Source organism: Ptychodera flava, chromosome 10 (assembly GCF_041260155.1).
Source record: "Ptychodera flava strain L36383 chromosome 10, AS_Pfla_20210202, whole genome shotgun sequence".
In the NCBI taxonomy this organism is placed as follows: Eukaryota; Metazoa; Hemichordata; class Enteropneusta; family Ptychoderidae; genus Ptychodera; species Ptychodera flava.
In genome coordinates this window covers 24,552,908-24,575,761 of record NC_091937.1, presented here as the reverse complement: position 1 = coordinate 24,575,761, position 22,854 = coordinate 24,552,908, and the positions used below count along the sequence as shown (strand labels likewise).

The following is a 22,854-nucleotide window of genomic DNA, read 5'->3' as shown; positions in this document are numbered from 1 at the left end:
ATCTCCTTTGTTCCTCACAAGATGTCCGACCAACATCTGTCTGCATTTTGGTTTGATATATTGAGAATGGCGGATTGGGTTACATTCAATTTTGATGTGCTGTCTAGGACGACTGTTCCTTTATCACAGGGTGAACATCAAATCACACAAGTTGCTGAAACGATGGAGTTGAAAACAGCCGGTACTTTATGACATATAAGCCCATGTTAGCCTTTATGAAGACTATTCCATATTACACTGAGAAAATAAGTCACAGACAACCAAACTTGGTCTGATAAAGGTTTCACATGCTAGGTTTATTTACATTTCATAAATTACATATTAAAGCTACGACTGTCCCTCTAACATGATAGTTGCTATAGTTTTTTGAATACCTATTTACAAATTACACAGAAGTTTTGTCATCACACAGAGACTTGTCTCTCTGAATTCAGTCTTTAATTCCATGATACATCTGCCATTTGTTTTACTGAGTACCATCTACCCCTACAAAATGATGCTACCCATGTTTAATCCCAAAGAGTTGCATGGCTTGGGTTGGACTACTCACAGTGACAGAGGAGCAGAGGGGGGATTATGTTGCCGGACCCCAAGTCTCGCTCTGTGCTGTCCATAGGATACCTTTTAAGAGTAACAGAAGCACTCTTTCACATAGACTAAAAGATCCGTTGCTCAAGGGCATTCTCTGGGAGAAGAGTAGAGAGCCCCTCAAGTGACAGATTTTTCAGCCTATCTTTCACAGTAATGTTTTCTATCGTTAACCAACTCAAAATCTTTGTAGGATTTTTTGTATTTCTACATTGTTACTACAAAGACATAAAATAGAATAAATGATGTAACTGACAAAAGAACTGCTGCCATCTCAGTTGACTGAAAGATCCGTTGCTCGAGGGCGCTCTCTACCCTCCAGAGGGGGAGTGTAGAGCGCCCTCGAGCGACGGATCTTTCGGTGTACCATCTCAGCAGACAAAACAGGGCTCGACAAAAGTAAAATAAGACAAATGTAAAATTAGTTTTGTGCGAACCTATGTTGTAAACTAGTGCTATGAACATTGAAATAGTCGTAAACTTACACAGTATACCATGTTAACTACACAACTTTTTCTACAAAATCAGCCAGATTTTGTTCCCTTTTTCATGAAAGGGTGATGTCAAAATATTAAAAGTACCGGTATCTGGCATTTGGAGAAGAAGGCGATTTCAACTATGACAGACAAGTTTGTGTCTACTGTTCTTGGCTGTGACCTTTGACATCATATCTGTGCTTCAATCAACCAATCACAATCATGGGTAATGCAATTTAAACCCTGATACACTTTGATAAAAATAAAATGGAATAGCTTCACAAAGCCTGATCAACTGATACAAAAAATACTTTTCAATATAGCCATAGTAACATTAATGTGGCAAAATTTACACTCAGAAACAACCAAATTGCTTGATTATATCATTCAATAAATGCCTTCCATAGATGCTTGCTCTGAATATCCTCTGAATATCTGCATGTACCATGACGTATTGGTCAACAAGTCCTGTGCACCTAGGTACATGTACATTAATAGGTTTACAACTTTTCAATAATGAACTGAAAATTCAAGATAATTGGAAAGGGATCAGTTTTGTCATACTCTTCACGATAACTGAATTATCAGACATAAGTTCTATTATATTGCTAAGTAAACAAAGTGAAGAAAGAAAGGTCACCCTAGTCAAAGGACAACAACATAAAATTGTCAGCAGTGTGCTTTCCATGATTGCAAGGAATGAGCATACAGTCTCAAACAAACCTTGCAACACAGCTATACAAACATACAGCATTCAACACTGAATTTCTGAATTTTTGAAAGCAAAAACACATGCAATGACAGTATGCACAGATTGGGGCATGTTTCACTGACATATGTTTCCATTGCACAGCAATGTTGTAATAAAATTCAGTTCTACAAATAGTAAATGAAACCTTAATAACACCAAGCCTGGCTCATGATTCAATGACCTCTCTTTCAAGTTCTATCATGATCAAGAATTAGAAGAGAAGTCACCCTGGAAGTAGTCAGTGATAAATTTTCACCTACTTGCAAGTCACTGTGCAAAGTATTGCTGGAGACTGTGTATACAATACTGTAGCATATTGGGTCATATACTCATGATACAAATCTGCTTTAGAAAGGGGGTCTTTTTACAATAAATCCACATGAACATACCCCCTAAGATAGCATTAAACTGTAAGACACTATAGTGTGCACCCAAGTAGTCTACAGTCTTGCCATACGCACTGTGCATATGAAACAATTTGACTGCAACTTATGTTCAGAGCACACAACACTGAATTTGCTTACAGAAAATTATCACCCATATATTCACAGCATCATATCAAATTGGTCTCTATTCAGAGATAAGAAACCTGCAAAACACAGAATACAAGTGACATTTTGGAAAGGACAAGACACAATCCAACCCTGTATAGGAAAAAAAGTTTGCTTGATTTTCATACAAGTCCCTCTCAGAAAGCTAATTACAGAGCACTGATGTCAGAGACATTTTTGTTGCATATGTATTCTACAAGTCTATTTACATACCGGTAAGTTGTGCATGACAAGCACACATGTTCACTTGACTCAGTGTGTTTCTGTCAAAAAAACGACTACAAATATCGGCAATACCTGTAAAATCAAAGTCAGCTTAAGAAGGAATACTAATAATTTATATTCTGCACTGCCTCATTTATTGAACTCATTGATGTGGTATACCTGTTCATCAATAAACTTTTCATATTTTCCACTGTTCTTAGTGGGACTGAACCATTACACAGTGTAGGTGGGTAGAGATAGGTTGGGGGTGAAGATGTTACAATATTACATCTTCGAATATTTGACAGCAGATTTGTTTTACTATACACTTGGGTAATAATACTTGGTCTTTGAAGAGTATTTCTGTAAGCAGTGCCTACACACATAAATATCACCAGAAGACATTTTTGTTAAAGTAATGAAAGGTACCAAATTAAATAGTGAAGTTAACTGAGGCTGCATCAGTATTGTAACCCTGTGCTGCTATTTATCCTTGTGGTCTCAACAATACAAACTAAAAAAAATGTTGAAGAAAGTTCTGTGTATGATATTCTCTATATTGTTTAACTGCTGATGACTGACAATGAAGTTTCAAAGCAGATACTACAAGCTTATGGCATTCCATTTAGTTCTGTAATATGAAATTAATGATTAAACAAATGGAAAACTGTTGGATTAACACAAAACTGCTGAAATTTGAGTTGAGGAATGTTTCTGTGACCAAATCCACATATATCAAGAAAAAGACGTAAAGACGATAGCAGTAAATCGCTATCAAAATTCACATTCTAGGCTTTCCATTGTACTTTACTAGGGTGGGTGAAGCTATATGCAAGGAAAACGGAACAAGAGAACTGAGTGATGAAATACATTTTTCCACACATATTGACTAGTTTTACCTGAATGGGTGTACCAAGCACATTTTTTGATTTCAGCTCTACCACCTGGAGACGTTTTGGTTCTCCAATTTACTTTTTCTCAGGTAAAAGTGCATATCTGGTCTTGCCATTGTTTGAGATTAAAAATTAACACAGATAGCACGGATCTCATTGTTATACATCCCAAAGCCTGAAGCCAACTTTTGTATGACATCTGCTTTACCTATGGCATCTGTCACAACACAACCCCTGGGGTCATGCTCAATAGTTGCTGTGTTTTCTGAGATTAAAATATTCCACTTTTATTGCGAGTAGGTTATCTCATGCATAATGTGAGACGTGAAATTAATACACATCTATGGATAAAAGATGGAACAAGATTGATTAATCTCACAAGAAGAACTGATAAACACATCAGAAGAGAAATTAAAATTCTCCTTTGATCACTCACTTAAAAACAAGGAAATTAAAGTTTTTGATTTGAATACATAATCATTATATGAAAATAGGATATATGGCACTCGTTTCTCATTGCATGCAGTGATTATTGTCAAAGTGTCCCTACGACAGACAAAATAAACCCTTATTCCTCAGTGATTCAGACAACATGACTTCATTTAGTTGTCAGCTGTCAACATTACAAGATAGGAAAATACCATTATAAATCATCATACTGTTAACATTACATTTCTGTTGTACACGTTCAATTGCAATGATCATGTTATCTGGTTCACCATCAAAACTCTTACTTTTTGTTGTTTGAAATTGGCTTCCAAGATCACAATGTTTAAAAAAATTCTGAAAGCCTCTTTTAAAGTCTACTTGCTCTGCATACGGGAAACAAAACTGTACTCTCTCTCTCTCTCTATGTACACTAAATAAAATTACACATGCAATGTAAAATAAATAGGAATGAACAAAATATCTCATTGCTGCTTCTTCGATCCTTCTGATGTTGGTGGATTTTGATCAGTGATCAAAGAAGTTTTCACTGCCAATGTTTCTCAAACTCCACCAAAGTGTGCCACCTTTAAGGTACACTGCAGTTCCGTTGGAGTTGTCTTTTTTTTCCTAATTTTCTGACATCTTTACTGGGTCTTCTACTGGCTGCTTGCTTCAGTTGAATCCTTCCTCATCACTGTCACCATGGTAACGAGATGCCGGTCGTCCAGTGAGGGAGGTGTTATCATCACTGTCGGTTCTGTGGAAAAAAATACAAAACATGACTTAGTTGATTGGCTTAGAAAAAACAGACATCAGTAAACTGGAATCCATATTAATACAATGTCAATTGTATTTTTGAATGACACAAGCCATGCTGAAGAGCTGCAGCATAGGGCAAAACAGCATCGATGCACAGCAACTTTGAAGCAACACAGAATTTACATGGAGTGTGATAAACACAGTGTCCAAGCAACACTGATTTCTTTTTCTTCAATTATTGGAGCAGCAGTAGTTACATGATCCTTCGCTGATCTTAACATCTTGTACAGTAACCAGAAGCAGCAGTTATCAAATGGATGGTTGAAAATACACAAGGTTAACAGTTCTGACTTGACATTATTCACTGAGCATGACATGATCAAATTGATCAGCATTGCGTTTTCCAGATGCAAACAATAACTGTACTGCCAACCAAGTACCATGGAATCTCAGGAGAAGCGTTTAATCTCCATGGAAGTCACTCAGAAATTAGCAAATTACAAGGAAAATGCGAACAACACATGAGATGTTTAGAATAACAAAACACATTTGCATATAAACATGAAGAGATCTGGGAAATTTAGACCTTTATTTTTTTCATTGCATGACATTTGCCGTCAAATCAAAGTCACTCACTTTGAAATACACTTTGAATACCTAACCATCTTGGTACAAATATTTTCAGCTTTTCTCATCACAACAATGGCTTCACGATATTGTGACTCAAAAAGTTGTAATTGATAGAAAGGGAAGTTATGATTGTTCAATTAATGACAGATATTAGAGAAAATGTAGTTTTAAATTATAGTCCCTCAACCTGATAAGACATGAATGGGCTTGTACATGCCTCAGTTTACAAGGATTTAGAAAAAAAACCAATTCACCTGCAACTGAAAAGATGCCAAGAAAAAAGTACATACAAATATGAAACTATAATGAGGCAAATATTCTGATAGTGAGACAGACCATCGATTGATATTGAAGAAGAAAATAAGATTACATTACACGATTAGACATGCATAGTTGTGTAGCGACAGACCGAATGAGTAATGGAATGAAATAAATCTGATTTGTGTTATGTGTTTCTATATAAGGTTGTATTGCATGGTAAGAATATCAGCGGATGTTTTCATCTGTCTTGATACAGATGTTATGTACATGTAGTATGCAAGTGTAGTTAACATGCAACATAGTCCACAGGCACCCTAGTTGTAGTCATAGATGTGAACAGCTATCCAACCATACCAGGGCTGACTTCTTCAGATTTGCTTATAGTCTTGAAAATGTCTAGTAAAATGTGTATACTAGGTCCCTTTCATCCATATGTATCACATGAAGAACACATATTCTATCCTAAATGTCCTAGATTTTAATGGGTGAAAACATATGCTTGAAATGTATGTTTTCTTCCGTATTTGGAGTGGATTTATTTCAGTCTCCTGGTACTATGCAATGCATGCTGGGACAGCCAGTCACATCTGCAATACTGAAGTAACAACCATGAACACAAGTTTTCATTCTGACATTAAAAGAGTCTTTAAAACTGTAACGCATGGATGTCTCTTCAGCCATGAACCAATGAGAGCTGTTTCTGGTCAAGTTCAAGTATGTGTCTCACTTAACAATGATTTGATGTTCCTTTATTTGAATGTTTTTGAACAAAATGTTTGCTATCAGCTATGACACATCCCAGTGTCTGTGCAATGCCACACACTACGTAGTCACTGAATAACACAGAGATACACTAAAACATCAGTGGGCTTACGATCATGTTGTAAGTACATATATGGAGGTTCTGTGACTGATGTCGGAAAGAAAACATGAAAACTGCAATTTGTTATCCAGTTTTTATGACAAAATCATGACCAGAAACAGCCTCTTTCTATTTTGGACTTCACTAAAGTGCACACTACAAACGCTCTCATGAAATCATTAATATTTGATTAAAGGTCCATTGATATCATGAGGCAAGAAAGCTTCATAGTGTGACTACATTGACAATTCAATACAGTCATACCTCTGGCAAAATATACAGGCAATGAATGAGAGTATTGACAGTGTTAGTTACTGCTGCAGCAAAGTGCCTGCTGGAAAAATGCATGTGTACAGTTGTGTATTTACCTCTTAACTCGTGGTTTAGGAGGGTTAAAGTCATACATCCTGATGGAATGGAAAAAAGTTGAGAAAAAACTCACATAAAGGATGTGGTAGAGTTAGTACTGGTGCCTGGATCACTGCCTGAAATAACTTCTGTACTCAGTTAGGAAGTGGCATTCTAATAGTGGTCTACTACAATTTGCATCATCCTTGATAAATCAAATCGTATGTTGTCCTTATTGCTGTAATCTGTTGCCAAAATCATACATGAAGCTTTGGCTGAATTCGGTTAGTGGCATTTTTACAAATCATTGCACTTGTACAGAAGTTATTTGAAAACAAGTATGCCCTCTTCACCCTAAATGTCATTTGACTTCACCCCTCCCTCCCTCCCTCCCTTCGACAGTCTACTATCAAGAGTCTGTCTTAAAGAACCATGCTCCTACCCTCTTGCACAAAAATTTACATAATACAGGTACTTTAATTCATCAGTCAAATGTATCATCTTGAATAGGAAACACTAAACAGTCTGAGAATAGTGTGCCGCCATTGGAGAATCAATGTGTGGCTTTGCATCCATTGATAAACACGCTATCAAACAGTGACTCAAGGTTACAATGACAGGAACAGTTGCAAAGGGTAAGAAAAGCTAGAACTCATGCATTTCCACATAGCAGCATTATATTGATCCTAGATTTCTTTATCAAAGAACTATCAATGTTTATAGAAGTGACTATAGTGGTACAGTATGTTGAAGGTTGGCAATTCAGCTTTCCAAGTCTATCAGGCTGCTCAGCGTGTGTGATGACATAACACTGATGGTTGCTGGATGTTTTATGTATTTGCTGTAAGGTACAAGACGCCTCAATGGCAAAACTTTACAAAACATAAAAGTGCCATGACAAATCTGATTCTTTTGCAAAGAAGGTTCTTGACTATTATCTTCCAGTGCAAGGCAGTGAGAGAGGAAAAAGCAATAAACTGATCAACATCTATTACATTCATCCTGTTTATCTATTTTTACATTCAGAAACACAATGTATAGATTTCAGTTATCATTCAGGACATCCAAATGTTACGACAACAAGAGGATTTTGATGGCAAGATTTTTTCATGAGAGCTGATATTTCTAGATGTTTAATTGCCACTTTAGGCACAAAAGTTACCACGAAAATTACAAACGATGGATACAAAAATCTGGCCAAAATAAATGACATTTGGGATATTTTCTGACACAGGTCTGGAAATATACCATTCTTTGATTTGGAAATTTTTTCAAAATTGCTGTAACTAAAAAAATATGCATTAAATGCGTTAATAGTGTTAGTCTACATTATTTTAGAAAACGCTAACACAAGACGCAGGCCTCAAATTGGTTTGGTCAAGTTATAGGATACATATGAAACTAAGAAATTTTATTCAGTCGGTATGAAGATTGAGTACTTGAAATCTATTGAATGTTAAGGGATGGCCAATAATAATGTTGATCAGTCTGCAGCAACGTTGGAGAAAGATACCAGCTGAGAGACTGAGGAAGCTGAACAGCAAGAGAGAGATAAAAACCTACAAAATGCAGCCAGGAATCCAGTATCCTCTCTTTCTCTGCTAGATGCGAAGGAAGAACCAGAAAGTTGTTTGATTAACAGTATGAGAGCGATTTGACAGTGCTTGGCGCAAAGAGTAAGTGTGAAAGCTAGAAAATAATGATACCTGCCAACCCTTGCCAATACAATGGAATAGCCCATCTACGTGTATGATTGGACCATTCCATTTTGCAAAGGGTTGCTGAGTTACAATGATGAGCCATCACCTAGTGTCATGCAGCTGTGAGAAGTAGAGAGAGAAACATGGAGAGGACAAAACTGATATGACCATAGTTGTTCATAGTTTATTTTCAGAGATTCTTTTTGTCTTCAGTTGCTGGTATATCCTCTAAACTGTCCATGCCTGTTTGACTACTTTTGGATCACAAAATACTGAAGTGTCCGGTCAAGTGTGAATTGAAACAAAAATGTCCAAAGCAACATCTAACAAAAATGATTTTTTTCTGTCAAACGTCAATTTTTTTTTAAATGGTTTAAAGAGTTGTGTTGCTAACAATCTTACAACATATGGTAGTGTACGGTACTGGACCAGCCCTATGGTCATAACAGTTGTGCATAGATGTGACTGATACAATGGTGCAATGGCATATCAATCAACTAATAGACTTGAAAAATTGGCATTAGTCTGTTATAACTTGTACATCAGTGTGTAACAATGTCAACAGAACATTCCCATTTTTTGACTGCCATGTTCTCTCACATATAGTTATGTTGTTCTATGTGCTGTCATGCATGTAGAAATGAGTTATGCTGCAGAAGTGAAATCTGATTTCTGCTGGAGAGAAGAAGCTGAAGAAGAAACAATAGATAAGTATTTTGAAGGATGATAGTTGCAGAGGAGACTGTTCAGAAGATTAGTAATAGTATGTGTCTTGGTGACAGATCTTCAGTGGTACACACCATACTGTTGACAAAGGCATGTGTACTATTAGTAAAAAAGAGTTGCCTTGCTGAAAGATTTTCATATGAACATAAAAGTACAATTACTATTGGAAAGTGACATTTTTAATTGTATAATTGGTTTTGGGTTATTTGCAGCAATGCTTTTTCATTTGCCTGATATGAAAAAATATCATAATTTGGGATTGTGGTGAGTATGGATGAATGCCTTATGCTTCCTGACAGATCTATCTAGTAATTTTCATGAAGATATCTGTGATTGCATATTTTCGTCACTATCCCATTCCAAAAAACATATAAGGTTTGGAATCTGTGAATCCTATGGATACAACTTGTCCCATTCATGGATTCAAAACACCAAAGACAATCCTGCACTGCAACCTCTGAACAGCGCCCTCAATAGACCATCAGAGACACATTGCTGAACAAAGCCCTCACAGGACACTCAGAACAAAGACACATGCACAAGTATTAAGGCGTTACAGAGAGAATACACATGCTTCTGAGATGAGATGGAACTGAAACGGACACTGGAGTGCACCTAGAATGTGAGAGGCCATTAGAGAAACATTCATTCAGTGTGTACGTAAAGTGAGCGGGCAGCCAGGCATGCTCAATAGTCAGCTGCAATGAAATGCAATCTTCAGTGAGCTTTTGTTAAAAATATATAGTGACTGAAAGAGAAGACATGCAGAAGAGATATTGTAGCTTTCCTGGTAGACTGAAATGACCCTATGTACAGAACAGTCAGTGGAAACTGGCATTCTTGGAACAAAATTTACATCAACAATAAACAATTTAGCTGAATTTTACGATATTAAATGGAGAAATCATAATTAAAATTTTAGAATGTCTACAAACAATTTAAAAAGGATGGAAATGTTATAGAAAGGGAATAAAATTCAAATCTTATATCACTTTATGCAGCTTGCCACAATTTGAATTGAGATCAGTGCATTTAATCTGGTAACACATACATTTTTGTGAGAGTCACTGTGAATTACAAGTTCACCATGATTTGTAAAGAAATGCTACATGAGGCAGCCAAATTGACAGTGTTATAAATTTAATGTGAAAGAGAAGAGATGGAGTATTTTGATCAGTCACAGGATTGCCATGTAGTACCCGGAAAGCTACACAGAAGGATATGACAATGGAAAAATTAAGCTTTCACTTACCCGTACACTATCTCATCATCCGACTCATTCAGCATGGAGAATGTAGGGTTGTCTTTGAAGTGAGATTCTGGTGAAACAGAAGCACAAAGATACTTTTTACAATGGGAAAAAATAAGAATAGAATCTCAATAACAGTCAAGGAGTATTTGTCAAATTACATGGTTTTTCAAGGTGTGAATTCAGTAAACTCACATTACAAAACATAAATGAAAGAAAATTGAATTATTATCACACAATAAACTTTATTAAAAATGCATAAAACTATGGCAGAGTTAATTGACAGTGTCATTCACTAATTAATTAAACGTAATTAGATTAGATTAGATTAGATATACTTTATTGTCCATAAAACATGGAAAGTTGTCTTTAAACATCAGGACCGCTATAAAACAACCAAATACGGACAACACCATACAAAACAATACAATAGTTACAGACAAACACAACACTATAACACTAATTTGGTCACTGGTTAATGCAAACTGCTTTATGCTTAGGAATTTTCTGGTATTACCATAGAGGGCGCACTTTCCAACAACGAAGCCTTGCTTCTTTTTCACACAATTCACACGGACAAAGTTACAAGGACAAGAGACATTAGTTTTCACCTACCCGTGCTTGCATTTTTGGAAGGCGAATATACATATGCCATTGTGTAGAGATAAAAATTGAGCAATCCAAAAAATGCCAAGAATTCAGCTGGTGCATGGTAGTCAAGGAGACAAAACTAATAATGAATCAAGTGCAATCAAACCTGTCTTAGTGGTCATCCTTTACAGTTTACAATGATAGTCACCATGGTGATCACTTTCAGACAGTTTGCTAAGATATTACATATAATAGACAATCTATGGAGCAGTCAACTCTCTGTGCCCACCTCTAAATGCTGGAATTCGGTAGCAATACCTCTGTACAGTAGTCGACACTACTGACTTACTAACAAAATCAATTTTTTCTGGAAGTTAAATTTGAAGTGGTTTCACATCGTTCTGTATCACTGTTTTTTTTCAGAAATGACATAGACTTAGATCTCTGTCTTTCACAGTATACAGTTTGCTGCTCATACTCACCCATTTAAGTACAGCACCTACACCCTAAATGTAACGCCACACCCACCTCTCTATAAAGCCAATTCCACATGGTGGCCACTTTGGCTGATCCCTTAGCTGACCACTGTTTACGGTTTGACTGGATGTTTGACTGTATATGTACAAGCCTTTCTTCGTAATGTATTTTGTCATGACATATTTGAAGAAGAAATGTTTCAACACAACACCCCTATCTGATTTCTCATGGAACAATAAAATGTCATGACGCTACACACCAAGGAGATTGCTTTATGTATAAAAAAGGATATAATTTCTGTAATGCGTTGACAGTTCTGGAACAAAATTTGGATCCAAAACACCAGTTCCAAATCTGAGAGCCATGATGGTTATACTGCAAATGAAAGAGAAGGAAAACATTACGTTAATCAATGCAACGTATAATTAATTTCGCAGTTCAATCTGCTTTCTCAGAAAGAGGCACTACCACAAGTCAATTTCTAAATCAAAATAGCAATAGTCGGTTCAGAAATTGGTAAATATGAATACTAGAATGTCCCTGAAACTCTCAGGTGTGTATTAAAAAAAGCAATTTAATTACATTTAAATTTCAACTTCAAAAAGAGGCATTCTAAAAGTCTGCCATTTTAATAGTAGAGTAGTGAACAAACTAGAAAATGGACAATTACAATGCCAAGATGTTGCTTCATTGATATTCACTCACCTTATTGCAACTACACAAAACATGAGAGCTGTCATGAACTTTAACCTCAGATCTGTTGAGAGAAATATGGAAGTCAGATTATCTTTATATTTCAAATCAATTTTTAAAATGGCATAAAAAGTAGATCCTATTGAATCAAAACATGATAATTCACATCACTTAATTAACCCTTTCACCCCCAGCTCCCTGTATACAGGTCCAACTTTACCATAGAAACAATGGGTTTGGGACAAACCATGGTGGTGAAAGGGTTAACACTGCAGCTCCAGCCACAGGAACTAACTATACTTGTTCTGTGTAATAAGCTCATTTCCTCCATACACTCCCTTATACATATTGAAGTACCCAGTATTTCTGTGGCATTAATCTCAGTGTCTATATGTGTGAGATGGCAGTAGTTTTGTAGATAATGTTATTCCACTGAACCAAATACTTCGTACGATGTGGGAACTCACCAAACCAATAAACTGTGCTTGTTACTTAAAGGGGCAGTCCTCAATCCCTGATTCTCGCATTAATAGTTCTTTATATTGACTGTTTATGTGATTTTGGTCCTTTGTTCTCCTTTGAAAGTTGTGCATAGTTAGTCAATTTGTTAAGAGATATTAAAAGCTGATAAAGAACTGCCCCTTTAAGGTTAGTATGCACCGGGAAACTGAAATTCTTCAACTTTTGCTCAAACTTTCCTAAGGGAAACTTTCAACAATTCTCATTCCAAACGAAGAATGACAAATCAGGGATCATTGTGAAAAATTTGTCACGAGAGAAGCAATTACCCAATATTTTTCGATATTTGGTATTCAAAATGGCTACCAGTCCCTTGCTGCGCTGAGGACAAAAGTTAAATTTTCGATTTTCACAAAACTAAGACAGTGTAAACTATACTGACTTCATATGCTTTAACCCTTTCACCACCATGTTTTGTCCCAAATCCATTGTTTTCTATGGTAAAGTTGGACCTGTATACAGGGAACTGGGGTGAAAGGGTTAAAATGAACCCCTACAAGTGGTACGTACATCAGAATGTTTTGGAAAAATCTGAGAGCCAAAATATCAATCCCTGAGGCAAATTCTACCTTATCAAAAATAAGGAGTACATGTATCAAACTTGAAAGTTACTGGGTCTGTTGTATTTAACATCTGTGATCTTGCAGCATTTATGTGATTCTCAAAAGAGGCAACATGTACAGAGGAAGACGTGTGTTAATTTATTTTTCTACTAATCACATTCATTGCAACTTCACACATCCATGACCAAGTGTTGCTCATCAATCATGAAAAGTGTTCATCAACGCTCTTGATGGGGAGAAAAGATAATAATTGAAGCCAGTTAATTTTCAAAGCTCCAGTGAATTCTCACCACAGATAACCAAGAACAGTGTGGTGGAAATATGATAAATGCAGAGATGATCCAATGACCCATGGGACTGTCATCAACACTGAGTAGATTTCACTGCTATACAGTTACAAATGGAACTCCTTATCACTGAAAAACATGAACTTCTTAAGCCCATTTCTGATGAAAAAAGAGATTTCTTACAGATAAAGTCTTTCTGCACAACAAAAAATTAAAAAAATTCTGGCAAACAGAGAAATTTAGGATCACCAAAGATTTTCTTCAAAGAGACTGTATTAACACACGCCATTGGTTAGCTATGTGCTAAACTGTAATGACAGATCAATGTATCTTTTATGGCAGTTTTGAATCATCATCCGATAGGTTCCACCTCTAAAATAGTTGCTGCACTAGAGATAAGAACCTGTCCTGCATAGTGGGACCCTTGGGGGATGTAGAAATTATGCAGATAGAAAGTAATACGCAGCATGTTATTTAGCACTGCACATGTGATTGATTGGTAAGATCAATGTATCCTGACACAAAACCGGACACAAAAATGACCTTTGACATTAGAGAGGCCATACTACTAGCACAGAGAGAAAGAGCTCTGCCTGTTGTGGTCCACTCACCGAAGTACGGCATCGACCTGAGTTCTGTGTACGCTCTCACCACAAGGAAGACGAGGTATAATAAATATATGCTACCAATTACAAAGAAAAATATCTTCAGGCCCTGCAAGACAGACAAATAGAAACAGATTCATGACAAGCCATGTTCACAGTGAAAACCATACAACATGGATGAGGTCATTCATTTGAGTGACACTCCTACTACTGTTGTTGTCACGATTGTCAACTACTACATAATAGCTACATAATAGCTACATAATAGCTAAAAAATACTTATAAAGTGAGTCGGGGAGGGGTAATTGGACTGCCACATAAAAGAGCTACAACTGCTGCTGAAAAAATTAGACGAGCAAAAAGACACAGTAGACATTTGATTATGTAGGCTTGTAGTTCTGACTACATCCTTGTTTTCACGTCGTATACAGACAAATATTCAAATGTGATGCTATCAACATTTCTACATTGCTCTATGCCGCAAATTTAAGTATACAAGGTGTTACACACCTCTAAGTCAATTATCTGAACCAAAAAAGTTGACCTTACAACCTTACCAACATAAATGCTGTGCATAAGCCCTCAACTAGAACAGTAATTAAGGGCTGGGCTTAGATATTATACAATGGCATGATGCATATTGTGATATTTAGAGCCATAGGTATGACCTGAACACATTCATCATCAAGAACTGCTCATCTTAGTTGACCACATGGGTCAGTTGCTAAGCATGGTATATATGTAGCTGTGGGTCCATAGCTGTGGCGTTTTCAGACGAAATTCCTGCCTTTTACGGGCTGATTTTGACTTTTACTATTGTGGTGGCGGGTAAAAATCGTAAAAGTCAAAACCATCCCTGTAAAAGGCAGAAATCCTGTCCGAAAACACCACAGCTATGGACCCACAGCTAGGTAAACATGTTGCGGAAAAACCCTAATAACTAGCAGCAAAACAAGTTTGGAGTTTTGCAATGAATTGCACTCACCAGAAAACCACCTGTATCTACTTTATACTGAAATGTTGGATCCTGCAACTCATGGTACTGTTGATACGTTGCCAGGCAAAACGCTGTGAGCCAGAGAATGCCTGTAATGATCATCTTTGGCACATAGAACGGCAAAAACCTTCTTTCACTCTGAAACCAACAACAAAACAAGTAGACAATGTTATTAGCAGAATAAATACATGATGGCTGAATATTTGACTGGAGGACATGAATAAATCAGTAAATATACAAACAATGACAATAATAATTCCTCCATTACTGATTCCTTTACCAGTTTTGTGCACAGCATTCAAAACTCTCCATGGTTACACCAAAAAAGTGTAGGGATCAATTGGTTGAAGTTTACCCAATAAATGATGTTTTTTTAAGAGATCAAGAGACTGATATTTAACTGTCACAGATTACACTGCAAAGACACAACAGCTGCAAATTTTGATAATACCATCATTATTTTTTCTTACAAAACAATGTAAGTACATAGTCTCCTTTTTGTCACATAAGTATTTTGTAGAACAATGTATTAACTTTGCATCATGATGCAATGTGTACAATATGCACTGTTATTATTTACACAATAATGTTACCCTTTCCATTCCATAATGGATGAAAGCAAACTTTGCATGACATAATTTACGCATATTATGGAGTGTAAAGTTTGCTTGAGTCCATGATTGGCCGGGAAGGGGTGCATTATTACAATTATTTTATAGTTTTGGCAATGCAAATTTGTAGATGTCGATGTAGAAAACATCTGGGGCCACAATGCGGGATAATCAGATGCATTATAAGTAATAATATGGAGATGATGTCACAAAAATGTGCTGGTATTGACAAAGCTGTAATACAGAAAATGAATTCTTATCCAGACAAATATTCAGTCAGTCAAAAACACTAAAACATTACACACAAACAAACTGTGTTGATGACTTTTAACAATATACGATATGACATGCTTTTGTTTAACAGGAAACTATTTTCAAAATGGAACAAAAATGACAGAAAGAAGCAGTACATCGAAAATTACAGCTAACAGTTCAACAGCAATCAAAATACATGAAGAAGCCAGCATGAAATATTGGAAATTGATATATAAGACATGGTTTACCAGAATTACAAAAATTACATATCATACAATTTTGTCAAAATAAAACAACACAGGTCTGTAAGACATCTCTGCATTTCCTACGGTCTACTCATAAATTTTCCAACACTTGCAGCTTCCATAAAAACCTGACTGAGATTACCAAGATGACAACGGAAGCACACCAAGATATTGTGATTGACAGCTGCACGCTTCTCTCACCTGTCTGACAGCATGATATGAACACAACCAGAAAAGCAGCAAAGCTGACAGGAATGTTGCCTGGAAGAGGTTATCCATCATGATAGGCACCCAACTGTTTACAAGAAATGTCAGAGGAAATATAGGATCTGTTGGAACAAAAGAAAGAAAATTAACATATATAGTAAACTGGCAACATTTCTGCCTGTTATACTATTGACTACTCACAAAGACCATTCCTCTTCAACATTAAGCTTTGGTTTATTTAATTATTTATAAGCTAAAGAAATTAAAATGATACAGTCTTCAGATCCTGTGAAATCGAATATTCTTTGACCTAGATCTTAATTATCTTTTGTAACAGACTGCATCAAGAACATGATTAATTTATTTTAGAGGTCAAATAAATTATTCAACCTCGCCATTACAGTTTCCATCATGTAAACTCTCATTTTATCACAACATTGTTCACAGAGAGACAAGCTTCATGTGGGATGAATTTAACAACATACAATTATCCCTTTCTAGAATATCCATGCACAATTGGGCAGTGGCTAGGATAGCGGACTAGCTATTGGAGGATGGTGAATTCAAGACCCGGTAGGTCCAGAGTAATGGATTCACTGTCGGAGGATGGTGAGTTTGAGACTCTTGCGCACTGTTGTGCCCATGAGCAAGGCACTTTACTACTTATTGCTTCATTGGGTAATGGGAAGTGAGTACCTAATCCAGTAATTGGGCGTTTTCCCTATGGATGATGTATTGAACTGAAAAAAACAACACAAAACATACAGCCATACAGTACTTTTCTCCTTCCCTATTCTAAAGATGGTATGCATACAACAACCCTTCATCATAATGTCAAGGCATTTCAGCTGGTACATTGTTTTTCTATGACCCCAGCTACTGATTCTTTGTACTCACTGTTATAAAGCAGTAAAAGAGGTAGGAGTAATGACATCCACTTCTGTTCAAAGGACCAGTCGCGCATGGAAAACTTCCTCAATGAGTGTGCAAATAGACACTGCAATGGAAAAGAGAAATAAAACTAATCGTGAGCAAACTCAAAACAGACTGTCACATATGTCTTCTTCAAAAACGTCCTATGCACGACACATAAACGCAGTCTGGTATACTAAAAGCAATTCTTTGTCAAGTCCTGTATACACACCTTTACCATGTTTTGCAATGAAAAGAAGTGCCATAAAAATAGACATATGTACAGTATCATATCACCCATGACACAATGGATTGATAATATGGTTGATAATACAATATCCACATGCACCACTATTTGAAATAACGTAGCTATGTAAATTTATGTTTTGCAACTTCTTAAATAACACTTCAAGTTCTGACAAGCAGTATGGAAAATAAAAAGTCCGGACCATTTTGATTTATTGTCAGATAGGCCTTATGACATCCTCAACAAAAGAGAAACTGATGGACAACATATTTATACAAGGGTATGAACCGTACATACTTCATTCAAAGCAAAAGACGGAAACAAAACTTTCTCACTTTGGAGAAATCTGCCAGGGGCAAAGTGTTCAGACATTATGCACTGTAGTTTAGCAAAATTAAATCATGGATTTCTAGGAAAACAAGACATTGAAAATACTCTATATTCATAAGTCCAAAAAAGCAGCAGACAAGAATATTACTGTGATTCTTTGAGTGTTACTTAAAATCTGACCATTAGGCGCATTTGACTTTGAAACGACTCCACAAAAAATTGAAAAAGAAATGGCCTAATATTTCCAGAAAATTCAGGACAAGCATCCACACACGATTCATACAACAGCATAGAATCACTTTATAATATATGGTATGACGTATGGAACCATATGGTTGCTATGGCAACTGCTGTTAAAAAATACGCACAGACATGGGTATTGCTGGTAAAATTATGCAGCAAATACTTCAATTGAATACCATATTGTTGTTTAAAAGACCACATCACACAAAATCCCTTGAACTGTCATTCCATTGCATACAGTACACGTATCCACACATATTTAGCTCAGACACTCAATAAACAAGCTCTCTATGGCTTCCAAAACTCAACAAGAGGAAGGAAATACTCTCACTAATCCATTTAAAACAAACATGCAGCACACAATCCATGTGCCACCCTAGTGCATAAAAATTGTTATTTCATAGTAAGCCTATTAGTATTACAGACAGATTAGCAGAAACAATTTGAGAACCTCAATAGAGAACCTCATATCAACCAGGGGCTGGAAAATATCACACAAAACGTGACAGAAGCTTTGGCATGCCTTCCCTGTATACACAATGTACTCTGAGTTGAAAAATAACTAGTATTATCATATACCCATGCCCATATTGCTACATCCTAGTGACGTTCAACGTAAAATATCAGCCGTGATATTTCACGGTAAACGTCGAGATATGCACGATGAACGTCATCAGTTTTAGAGTTTTCCCGAACTACATTAGCAGTTTGTTGGTAAACAACGTAAACAACAAAATGGCTGCCGCTCCCCGCCTACGAAGCGATGTCGCCGACGTAAAAACTTGAAGGGCTTCGAGGAACACGGGTATTTCTGGTTGCAAAATACGGAAATATCACGTTGAGTCTTGAAATGTTTTCCCATGGTATTTTTTGGTCAAGTTCTAGCAAGCATTCTGCCGTTCGTATGGCGCCGGCACTGTGCACAGTCTCCACCGAACATGTAGTGAGCGCGTGGCGTGACAGCGATGTCGCGCGCGCGACGACTGTTGACATGGCAACTCTAAAGGTAAACTAACAAAATGGCGTCCCCTCTCCGCGCGAGTTCCGTGCCGTACGACGCCAAAATCAGGATACATTTAAAGCTGCAGCAGTTTTTGATCGGTTACAGTTGTATATAGCATATTGCACCTTAAAATGTTCCTTCTGTATGACGATTTTTGTATCCCGGTGTCTTTCTTCTTGGGTTTCATTGAGATATGGACGACTTGCAGCGATGTCGCGCGTGATGTTGACATCTTCGTCGTATACTTTATGAATGAAGCCTGTTCACATAAACATTCTGATATTTATGCGCAAGGCGTAATAAAGTAAAGCCTCAAAATTTAAGGTTTTTCGTTCTATTAGTAAAAATTCCCTAAAATTATGGGCATGGGTATATGATAAATCGGTTATTACCCAATATCGCCTGTTCCTTGTGTCGTATCAGCATTCGTGTCATTTGTGCTGCGTCAGACACTCGACTTCATCTCGTGTCTGACGCAGCACAAATGACACTCATGCTGATATGACACAGGAACAGGCGATATTGGGTAATAACCTCTAAGTATTATAAAAGCATTTCCTTGTATACAAGTAAGAGACATTACATGTCCTGTTGTAGATGTAGTTGCAGGTCAGCATTTCTCTGTAAAACACAACTTTTGACTTGTTAAATTCAGGTAAATTTTGCAAAAAGGCAAAAACAAATTATCTGTGCCTGAGCCATATGTTGAAGCATATATCAAAATTACACTTCAAAATTTTACCACAACATGACTTCATACAATGCAACTTTATATTCTGCCATGGAAATTTCAAGAATGTGTTTCGCAAATTTTACCATGCGTAGAAATTTAATTTCATCTTATTTTCTGCATGACATTGTATTTCACAAATTAGTAAGAAGAGCGTGACTTACTGTAACAATGAATGTCAGCACTAGGAAAACAAAGCGGAACCATATTTCAACTTGTGTAAATGATGGATAATAGGTGTGGAACTGAAAAAACAAAGAGGGGATTTCATGTGAACAAATCAATGGACAGAAGCTGAAGTATGAGATGAAAAAGACAGAATAAGACCGATTTGTAATGGATTCAGAATTCAGTTAAGCAATAAACCACACCCAGCAATGGGTATACCGTGAGATTTTAACCGGTTTACTACATATAGGCATGAGTGATAGCGAGTGCGTATATGGAGTGAGCTGGTCAAAAAAGTGGTATGCCCGTTGCTGAGGTAGTTTATTAACTACTATATGATTATCTCGGCCGTTTCGGGCAGATTTTAAAACTTTTCATATGATACAAAGGCAAACTTTGTTCTAAATTTACACGAAGTTTGAGAGGAAAAACTGTTTACACTCTTGTTGACAAGACATTACACAGAACTGAAAACAATCTGCAAATATATTTGGTATCAAGGTCTTAACAAGTGGCTGTTGTACGTATCTGTTACAGTTACAGACAATTCAATAACAATATAATATATAACAATATACATATTACCATAGGTATGACACAACAGAATTTTAACAACAATGGTGACCAAAATATAAAAGTCATGAAGTGTATGGAAGAGACTTACATGGAAAACAATTTCCTTCATGTCATTTTCCAAGTTTTCCAAGTCGTAAAATTTTAAGATGATAAGATAGTTGGTGTAGTCCAGATATGGTAAATGCAACACAATAAAAGTCTCACAGGTCTGTAAAGTAAACAGAGGAGAGAGGTCCTGTCAAAGTTAGAATTCCTGAAAGATCAATTATGACCCCTGTATGCTTTGAGCTTAAGGTAGAACGCGCCTCGGGGACACAAATTTGGACTCTCAAACTTTTACAATTCTTTTCTGATCTACCACTTGTGGGGGTTCATTTTAAAGCTCTTGGTGAAAGAACACTTTTCACTGGCTTAGTTTTTATTTTCTCCATGGAGTTAACACAGGAATGGTGACCATTTTGAATTTTAAGTATCGGTAATTCTTGAGTTATTTGTTTCCCTAGTATCAAAATTTGCACGGCGACCCCCTATTTTTATTCTTGATTTTGAGAGAGAATGGTAAAAAGATTCCTCAAGAAAATTTTGAGCAAACGTTTAAGTCTTGCATTTGCGAGGTGTGAACTACCTTAACTGAGGTAAGAATGAAGATTAGTGGACCCGCAGAGTTTTTTGCATTAATCTCCTTTAACCTAGGGAGTTATTAGGGTGAGAGATAGAGTGTACAGCTACATGTACACAGGCCCCCTAAGAGCATCCTTCTATTTCACCTCAAAAGGTTCGTGTCCAATAACCTGTACTTGTCCCCAAAATGATGTACCATACAATGTACCACTGACTCATCACAGATTATTTTCATGACCACATGGAGCACAATAAAACCTTGCATCCTGATATTTTGGATGTACTTGTATGATATTAAAAATTCAAAAATTTTGTTGAGAAAAAAAATGAAAATTTTTGTCATACAAAATTCAGTGACTATGGTTTGCAGTTGCTGCGTTTTGAATAAGATTGGTGGATTTTACCCTATGAAACTTTAAAGTACAGTACTTGTCTGTACAAAATGTCATCTAAAGTCATAAAAATGACAAATTCTGTTCGATGCTTGACAATATTTTCATACACTAATGTGCAGAAGAGAGTAAGAATTCTGATGAAACGGAAAAACATCAAACACTAAATTTAGCATGCAACTTGTTCTACTTTGTACCATACATCACCCTTGAGACAAATTAATACGGCATTGAATAAAACGCATTAATGTCAATTAGAGTGTTACTTCCTGTTGGACAGTTTGTTATTTGTCCAGGTTTGTCTGGGTAGTCAGACATTTACCCTGGATACAATGTTATTAATAATCAGCAATAATTGGAAGTTCAGAGACGGAATTTGATCAAAATATAACTAGGTTGTCTCGTCACTCTACAAGGGCCAGGACCTCACATCAGCAGAGAGTGATATATGGATCTCAAAGCTGGAAACCAGAGAATTCAAACATGTTTATCAAACATGTTTTTACATTTGAATGTTCCCCCACTGAAATACATGTACATGTATTCTCAGAGTTCAACAGTCCATCACATGTGGGTCAGATTGAAACCCATTCACAGGGGAACGGTGAACTGATTAAAATCTTGGCAAAATGCATGATTTTCTTTTGTTTTAGTGTATGTGGGAAAGGGTGTAAATATATAATAAGTGGGTTGTGGTTGACAGTCAATATATATCACAGCACAATATCACACAGTCTGACTATTCAGTGTTTGACACAGCTTGGCATTTAGTCTAATCTCTCTCATTAAGATAAATGTAGATATGTCTGGAGTGAGGTCCATAAAAATATCTCTGAAAATGTCATTTTTGAGCAGTGTCAATTGATAAATCTTCGATTATCACTTGGTTACCACCTATTGAAATGGTAAAAATCGATATTCTCTGGCAAACTCTACTCATCATTCTACTCATTTAGCTGCATGTTCCAGTCTTCATTTTTACATTGAAAAGACTATGTAGATCTCTGAACGTATACATTGAAAAATTCTCTGTTTTTCTACAAACTACGCTTGGTATCGCCACCGTACTCCAGCAATATATCCAAACCTGAATGAAACAAAGTGCTGTTCTACAGAGTGTATTTGGGACTTCATAAACTGCAGGACACTGTCTGG

The 22,854-nt window shown here is 36.5% G+C and overlaps 1 protein-coding gene across 12 annotated transcripts in view; it reads right to left on the bottom strand.

Annotated features, from left to right (window-relative positions):
* Positions 1–270: 270 nt before the first annotated feature.
* Positions 271–22,854, bottom strand: part of LOC139142304 (transmembrane protein 181-like) — a 38,067-nt gene continuing 15,483 nt past the window's right edge. For 2 of the 12 annotated variants that reach the window (XM_070712198.1, XM_070712203.1), the window contains exons 6-18: positions 20,775–20,894; positions 20,107–20,187; positions 17,375–17,474; positions 16,472–16,599; positions 15,148–15,297; positions 14,169–14,271; positions 12,201–12,252; positions 11,788–11,870; positions 11,043–11,132; positions 10,431–10,497; positions 8,316–8,353; positions 6,773–6,811; positions 271–4,649 (exon numbers count right to left, since the gene is read on the bottom strand). In XM_070712198.1, the coding sequence (XP_070568299.1) occupies positions 6,810–6,811; positions 8,316–8,353; positions 10,431–10,497; positions 11,043–11,132; positions 11,788–11,870; positions 12,201–12,252; positions 14,169–14,271; positions 15,148–15,297; positions 16,472–16,599; positions 17,375–17,474; positions 20,107–20,187; positions 20,775–20,894 (1,014 nt within the window). In that variant the 3' untranslated portion in view covers positions 271–4,649; positions 6,773–6,809. The remainder of the gene's footprint in view (positions 4,650–6,772; positions 6,812–8,315; positions 8,354–10,430; positions 10,498–11,042; positions 11,133–11,787; positions 11,871–12,200; positions 12,253–14,168; positions 14,272–15,147; positions 15,298–16,471; positions 16,600–17,374; positions 17,475–20,106; positions 20,188–20,774; positions 20,895–22,854) is intronic. The other 10 variants (XR_011554351.1, XR_011554353.1, XM_070712196.1 and 7 more) reach the window with 7 other exon arrangements.